The 8,132-nt window shown below is 43.5% G+C and overlaps 1 protein-coding gene across 1 annotated transcript in view; it reads right to left on the reverse strand.

The window, feature by feature from the left end:
- Window positions 1-7,390, reverse strand: part of ARG2 (arginase 2) — a 34,325-nt gene extending 26,935 nt beyond the window's left edge. The window contains exons 1-2 of the mRNA XM_006884758.1: window positions 7,256-7,390; window positions 6,339-6,411 (exon numbers count right to left, since the gene is read on the reverse strand). Of these exons, the coding sequence (XP_006884820.1) occupies window positions 6,339-6,411; window positions 7,256-7,366 (184 nt within the window). The 5' untranslated portion in view covers window positions 7,367-7,390. The remainder of the gene's footprint in view (window positions 1-6,338; window positions 6,412-7,255) is intronic.
- Between the last annotated feature and the right edge of the window lie 742 nt (window positions 7,391-8,132).

Raw genomic sequence — 8,132 nt, forward strand, 5'->3', positions numbered from 1 at the left:
GGGGGAAAGAAGAACGAACTGGGGAGGAGGGTAGAGAGAATGGTGCAGCAATGAAGGAATGAAAACCCAAAATCCCTGTAAATGTTCATTAAAAGTAATAAAATTTAATAATTAAAAAAAAGAATGTTATAGGTAAGTCTGAGAAAACCAAACAACCTGTTGTTGTCATAGAGACGCTACCACAGAAAAGAACTGTCCCGCAGGATTTCCAAGGTTACCACATCTTTTTCCCACAGAAGACCTGTTTGGGTTCAAACTACCTACCTTTCCGTTATCAGAGTGCTTAACCACTGCGCCACCAGGGCTCCTTCAGGTGTGAGAAGCTGGTTAGAAGGAATGAATACCATTATAGGAAAGGGTTCTAGTAATTTAGGAGTCAGGGAGACATCAACAAGAGTTGTACTCAACAGATGGAAAGAGAGGGAAGAAGGGAATTGTCTTAATTTAAAACGGACACATGAAGATAAGCAGCAGGATACCGAGGACAAACACTGAATTTGGCCTTTGTCTCTGGTTTCTGTGAAACAACCCCTGGAATCTGCCAGCAATTAAGGTCTTTGTTTTTTATGTTTAATGGGGATTACATAGTGTCACTATGAGTCAAAGCACATAACAACAACACAGGCCCCACCCTATGTATCCAATGCCTATTGTGACGACCAAAGGATATTCTAACCTGGCTCTGTCCTGACTCTGCGTGTCCAGGAATGTCAGGTTCAGAGAAGAGGAAGCACCACAGAAATGAATGGAACACTGAGGAGGTGAGTCTGAATCTACTTCCAAGTAGAAACTGATTCATGATCCCGGCAAAAGAATTTTGATACTCCTGGAATTCAGATTTCTGGGTTCATGGAATTGGGTGATCCCACTCAGGCCATCTGTTGTTAAGTGTCCTTTTTCAATCTTGACCTTTTTAGGAACTATTTTCTTGAAGTCACTTTCAAGTCAAACAATAGCTTACTAAGCAGCTTAGTGGAAGAAAGACAGGCTATTTATTTTAGAAAATTATCCAAGTGGAGCCAGAAACAGGAATTCCAGAGTCTGATTAGTGGCTGTGTTTTAGAACGTATGGTTCTGTTGAAGCGGACTGGTCCTGAAACCCTGAACTGTGTGCTTTGATGTTATTCCATCCCCAGTCCCACTGATAAATTAACATAGCAATGACCTATAACTCCACCCTTTCTTCTAGCCCCTTCCCTATTCCATTCAGCTGACAGCAAACACAAGAATCTCTTACACTAATTTTCACCGCTTCTCTAGACATTTAAGTTTTGACAATCCTTATCACAAAAGTAGCAGGCAAGGTAAAGTTTGCCTATCCTTGCCTCTTTAACCACATGGTGCACAGGAGAAGCAGGGTAGAGCGAGACACTGATGATTTTGTTGGGCACATGCTGAGTATGAGACGTTGGTAAGAGTGAGGTAAGGTTTCAAAGAAACCTGGAGAAACAGGCATGGAATTGTAGAGGAAGGTCAACATTAAAATAGAAGTGTAAAGACCCAGGGAACTTAGCCTGCATGATCATGAGCCATCGCGGTGTTAAGCTGCAATTGTGTATTTATCTAAATCAAGGTCTTTTGCCTGATTTTGCAGTCCAGCCAGCAATAGTGATGAACTGTAATTACCACCATTTATGACCTGGTGATGGTTTTGTCTCTAAATCACATAAACAAAGGTCATGGCCATGATTCATTGGAACACCTATGACAATATGATGATGTTTCCTTCATTCCAGTACAATTTGCCTTTGTCCTGTATTCGTAATTTGAGAAGTAAACAGAAAAGCTAGACTAAATGGAAAAGAATGTGGCATATGGTGGAAGAAGACTCATTAAGAACCTACGTTAAGGACAACCTCACCACCAATGCAACATGTCTTTTTATTTCTTGACTGCTAGTGCCAGGTGATTGTAGATCCAAGTAATTCACTAACAATTTCAATCTTTTATCTATCATAATTATGCTGCCTGTTGGCCCAGAAGTGAGGATTTGGCTTCTTAATGTAGAGCTATAATCCATATGAAATCCAAATTGATCTTCTGTAGCAAGTGTCTTAAGTCCTGTTCACTTTCAGCAAGCAAAGCTGTGCCACCTGCGTAACTCAGATTGTTGAGTCTTCTTCTGATCCTGATGCCATGTTCCTCTTCATAAAGTCCAGCCTTTTGAATGATTTATTCAGTATACAAATAGAATAGGTATGGAAAAAGGATTCAGTCCTGATGCATACCTTTCTTGATTTAAACCATGCAGTGTTCCCTTGATTTTACTGAGAATTACCATTCTTCTCAATGTTAGCCACATTTTATTATGATTCACAGAGTCAAATGCCTTTGCACAGCCAATAAAAGACAAATAAAACTTCTAGTATTCTCTGCTTTCAGCAAAGATACATCACCAATGATCTCCCTAGTCCCATGGCCTCTTCTAAACCCAGCTGAACCTCTGGCAGTTCTCTGTCAGTGAAATGTTCCTGCCATTTTTGGGTGATTTTCAGCATTTCGTTTATATGTGATATTAATGATATTGTTCAATCATTTCCATACCAATACACCCAAGAGATCTATTATTTGTTCCCATGCCCAAGAAAAGTACCCCACAGAATGTGGTATGAGAGAGACTCAGCAAAACAATGGCAGGCAAATCAGTGAGCTTGCTTGAAACAATTTCAGTGGTATGTTGGAATGGAAGCCAGACTGAACCACCATCCAACTAACCTCAGGACTGTTAATAATCCAAATCAAATACAGACCCCTGAATCTATAGTGATCTGTTCCAAGTGCACAACTCTCATATCTCAAGTTTATGTAACTATTTCAGATTATCAACTACAAGTTGTTCCTAAAGCAGACCAGATTCTTAGATCACAAGAGATGTCAAAGAGATTCCTTTTCTAGTATCTGATAGAACACTAAACTGATCTGGAAGAATAAATGTCCCTGTACATTGACTGGCACAACACAGTCCATAAAGACAATGTTCTATGTTCTGGTTTAGTAACTAGCATCCGCGGTCTTAAAAGCTTGTAAGCAGTCATCAAAGATAAAACTACTGGTCTCTTTCTATTTGGAAAAAGGGACAGTGAAGTAAACCTAAGATTCAAGGATCAACCCATAAGATTGATGACTCACATTAACCAGTCTCCTACAGCCTGAAACCAAAAAACATAGACAGTGCCTGGCTACTACTACCAACAGCTCTGACCAGGAACACATCAGAAGGCCCTGGTTAACATGAAAGAAAAATAGAGAAAACTCAAATTCATAAAAAAAAAAACCCCAAACACAACAACAACAAAACCACACCACAAACACAAACCCTAGGCTTACTAGATGATAGAGACTGACGGAACTTCTGAGACACCTTCAAATACCTTTTTAATCTAAAGCCATTTCCAGAGGTCACCTAACCAAACAAACATTAGATTGGCTTATAAATAAACAATAACATGTTCTTTAGCAATTAGATGAGACAACAGGCAACATTTGCCCAAAGCAAAGATGAAAACACAAAGAAAGAGGATCAGGGAAACTGGCAGAATGAAAATGGTGAAGATAGGACAGATACGGGGAAAGTGGTAACACATTGCAGCGATAGCACCAAATTTCATGGAACAATCTGTACATGATCACTAAGTTAGAAGCTAATTTTCCATGTAAACATTTACTTAAAACACAGTGAAAATACTGAAAAAAGCAAAGGAAAAAACCCCCACATCCCCTTCACAAATTCCTTTGCTCTTTTTGCGCTGATGTCAAAGGCTGCCAGTGTTCCCATGGCATTTTCCCCTCAATGAACATTTGGATCACTGGTGGTGCAATGATTAAGAACTTGGTTGCTGACTCAAAGGTCAGCAGGTTAAATCTACCAGAAGCTTTGGAGGAGATAAGATAGGCAGTTTGCCTCCATAAAGACAACACAGTTTAGGATACCCCCTAGGGAAGTACTACTCTGTGTTACAGGGTAGTTGTGGGTCAGAATTAACTCAATAAAATACAAGTGCAGCCTAGTTAAAGAGAAATAGAATAGTTCAAGCTAGCTTTCTGAATTCCAGGACAGCAGGCATGGCAAAGAGACAAGTTCATTTAGACAGCTGTCCTGGTGGCTTCACTTCTTTTCAGTACCACAGCTGGGTCAAGTTACTCTAATTATGAGATAGAGAACTCAAAGTGTCAATCTCAGCGTAGAGCTATCTTTACCCAGGGAAGATTCATTCTATTTCTGAAGAGAAAAGGGCAAACAAATTACCACTATCAGAAACAGCTACACTGCTACTGAGCCATACCAGGGCAATCCTCTTCATGTCTCTATATCCTAAAGTTAAGTGGTTACATGACAGTGAAACTAGTGTCCTTACCAAGTCCAGGAAAGGAGCAAAGAAGATCACACCCTAGGCCAAATACATTCATTGAAAAAAAGGAAGTTTAATGCCATGGCAACACTGGCAGCTTATGACATCACAGAAGAGGGTGAGGAACAAAGAGTTTTGTCAAAATCACTTTTCTATGAGTCTTCTCAGAAAATGAGAAGCACTTCAGTTATGCTATGCTGGTATAAGAACTGATGAAACTTCTCTTGCTACTTTCCTCCAACATATCCCCAGAGATGAGCCAAAACTAATTCTGGAAATCTACTGAGTGCCACAATCTTATTACTGAGCAAGGAGATTCTATTTCAGACTGCTGGTGTTAACAGACTGCCAATTTATAAGGCAGTACGTTGGGAGGGGGGAAGAAAGTTCAGAGACTTCACCAGGTCAGACCATAAATTTAAAGTAGTAAAGAGGCTAGTAATTAAAAGAGAACATCTTCCCCCAAACTAGAGTGGAAAAATACCATGAGCTATATGACAGGAAAGGAAGTAGGACAGATTACTCAACAAGCAAGGTAGGCATGGGCTAACTCGCCTTTATTTACTAATCTCTAGAAAGTGTTCACCACATATTACTAAACAAACTGAGTAGTGTTTACTGGATATTCTGTTGTCCCTAGCAGGGATTAGAAATTCTAAAAAGAGGCTTTGATTTCACAGGAAGGTGCTGTGGGTTTGAGGGGCAGATGCCAATCATGCTTAGAGCAGCATCCGTGATGTGGAAAAATGTGAAACTCTTCCCCACACCTTAGTAAGGAGGCACAAGGAAACCAGTGCTTACTTTGCTTTTTGGGTAATCTGATGCTACACGCAAGAGAAGCTGCTACAAATGTGCCCATCAGCAACCTCAGCTGAATATCAGAAAAGTCCCCTGTATGAAAGGCTGACATTGCTTCTTGTCAGAAGTGCAGAATCTAGACATGGTCTAGCAAGTCACCCAGTATCTTAATAAAATATTATTAAAAATATCCAATAGATAAAAAACAGTAATTAGCAGAGATGCTGTCTTCAGAGTAAAATGAGTCTTAAAAAAGATAGGATGTATGTATACAAGCTGATTTCAAGGGACAGTGGGAATAAAAATTATTACTGACTTGTGACACATTAAAAGACTTAGCAATTTACTTTTCAACTTATTAAAATAATTAAGAGAACACTTTGAAGAAAGAATTATAATGATTTAATACAGAGAAAAGCCTTGACTACTCAAGCCACCACAGGTAGGTTGAAGCAAACGAAGGAAACCTCAATTTAAGGTGACATCAGTGATCTCATCATTCTGGTGTCTGGGGAAAGGATGATCTGCCGTTGAAAGAGACTCATGATCAGATAAAAAGGTTTCCGAAAAAGAATGAGACGATTTGCCATTTAAGTAGATTCTGTATTACTATCTCTAGGAGCTACATATTCCTGCTGCCATACTTTTTGTTCTTATAACTCCAGGGGGGGGAAAATATGTGAAAAGATGGCACATGGCTAGGTCAGACCCACCCAATCTCTTCCATGGAGGGGAGCCTGGGAATTTATTTTTAACACATAACCCAGGTAATTTTCTTGAGGGAAATTTGAAAAACCCTGTTTACATTAACCCTAGTGAGGAAACTAATTAACCTGAAGAGAGGAAACTGGTGAGAGAGGGGTGAATCAAAAGCATTTCATGACTGAATCGAAAACCTTAGAATGTTGAGGGAGGGAGACGATTGCGCAAGAAAAGCCAGACCTGGCATTCTTTGCGCCACTTTCCAGTCACTAGCAGCTTGTCCAAAGTCTTGCTCACTCTCCTTGATTGCCTTCCACACGCTTATTTCTTTATCCACAAGACTTTCCCTGAAGATTCCCTGACAGATCTTCAGCTGTTGACAGAACTGATGGGAGGGTGGGAGACCTGGAGATGTTCTTGGATATAAAAGATAAAGACTCTGAACTGGTGTGTGAACCCTGCAGAGGCATTTAGTATTCCACTACTTACCCAAACTGGCAAGTCTTTTCATCAAGCCAGCTTCTCTGACGGCAGCTGGACCATACTCCACTCCTTTTCTCTTCTGTTACACAAATTACACAAAGTTAGATATGAGAAGAGATGGGGGTTGCGAGATCATTTTAGTTCACAAAAATGCCAAAATCTCAATTTATTTCTTCCCCTTAATCGATTCTTTTTTTTTTTTTAATCCTTTTGTAAACCTGTGATAGCAAGAGTCTTGGATCTATTACTTCCATCTCCAAGGTATGATCCTTTTATCAAACACTTGAGAGAGAAAAAGTGGCACAGAGAAGGAGGGGGGAAGTAAGTCCATCAGTGGAACGAAATCAACCTTCCAAGCCCCTCTCTGTGGGAAGGATGAGCAAAGGTTGAGGGGCTGAGCGCAGGCCAGATCTGGTGGGTATTTAGAGCAGGAGCCGAGAGTTTGGGCTTCGTGACTAGTGAGTCCTCCACGAAGACATGTTTCTTTCATTGAACAGAGAACAAAACAGCCCCGCCACCTCGGGAGCGGCTAGCGCCAATTTCCCGCAGTTAATTCTCACGAGGAAAATGAAGCCTGAAATCCTCGCTCGCTCCGGTGGACCGCTCCTCCCGAGATTCAGGTCGGGTTCTCCCGCTCCTGCCCTGCCCTCCATCACAAAGCGGGACCCATCGCGCTCTCGCTCTTTGCGCAGAGCACCCCCCCCCATCCCGGGCCGCATCCCACACAAGGTGCCCCTCCACCCTCTGCTATTTTCTTTCGGGGCTCGCCCCACGTGCTCTCAGGATGTCCAATCGCGGGAGACCACTGGCATTCCCTTCCCCATTTCACCCATCTCCTCCTCACTCCCACACTGTCTCTGCCCGCTCTCCGCCGAGTCCGAGGGGTAGGATCGCGTCTCCCGGTGCCAAGGCCCACTTCTCACCTGACCCTGTGCAATCGGGGCTCCTATTACAGCCACGGAGTGGACTGACTTCTTCCGGACCAGATGCACTTGAGTCGAGAGGAAACGCGAGAGGCTGCTTCTCAGAGACATGATGAGCCACGCCGGGAGTCGCCGAGGAAGCAACTGCTCTGCGCTCGCTGCCGGCCGCGGTGCTCACCTCCCCGCGCGCTCGCCGCGCCGCCCCGTGACGCCCCCGCCCGGCCCCCGGCACACTTTCCCTCAAACCGCTCGCCAGGGCGCTGACACGCCCTCCTGACGTCACGCCGCACCGCCCGGCCCCGGGCGCCCCCTGGCAGGCACGTGCCTCCGCGCGCCGGCCGCCAGGCTGCCCCGAGGCCCGGCAGTGCTCGCGCCGGCAAGGCTTTCACGTGCGAGCCTGCGACGCTGCAGGCGAATGAGTGTCCGGCAGGTGGCAACTACCGAGGGGCGGGAAGGGCTGTCTGGAGCTGGCCAGGCTCCAAGCGAGTGCCTGGCCCCACGAAGCCAACTTCTGGACGCTCCGTTCCATCTCAAAGCTCACGTTCTAGAAAACATCCCTAGCCTACCTTTGAGCAGGAAATGCTAAATAGTCAGACAGTTTGGAAGATTAGAGCTGTCAGGGCCAGATTTGGTTAATTGTTGCTACAGATATTGTGTGCCTACCAGTTGACTATAGACTCTGTGAACAACAGATTTGAATCTTGCCCTTTCATGCACCATCTTCACGATCAACATGCTCCAGCCTACTGTTAGAGTTGTCATGTCAATCCATTTTATTGAGGATCTCCCTCTTTTTCTCTGACCCTCCCTCCACCTCTGGACAACATGCCCAAAGTATGTGAGAGGAAGTTTCAAATTCGCTTGCCTCTCTAAGAGG

This window comes from Elephantulus edwardii, unplaced genomic scaffold (assembly GCF_000299155.1).
Source record: "Elephantulus edwardii isolate Elephantulus edwardi_28Jun2011 unplaced genomic scaffold, EleEdw1.0 scaffold00037, whole genome shotgun sequence".
NCBI lineage: Eukaryota > Metazoa > Chordata > Mammalia > Macroscelidea > Macroscelididae > Elephantulus > Elephantulus edwardii.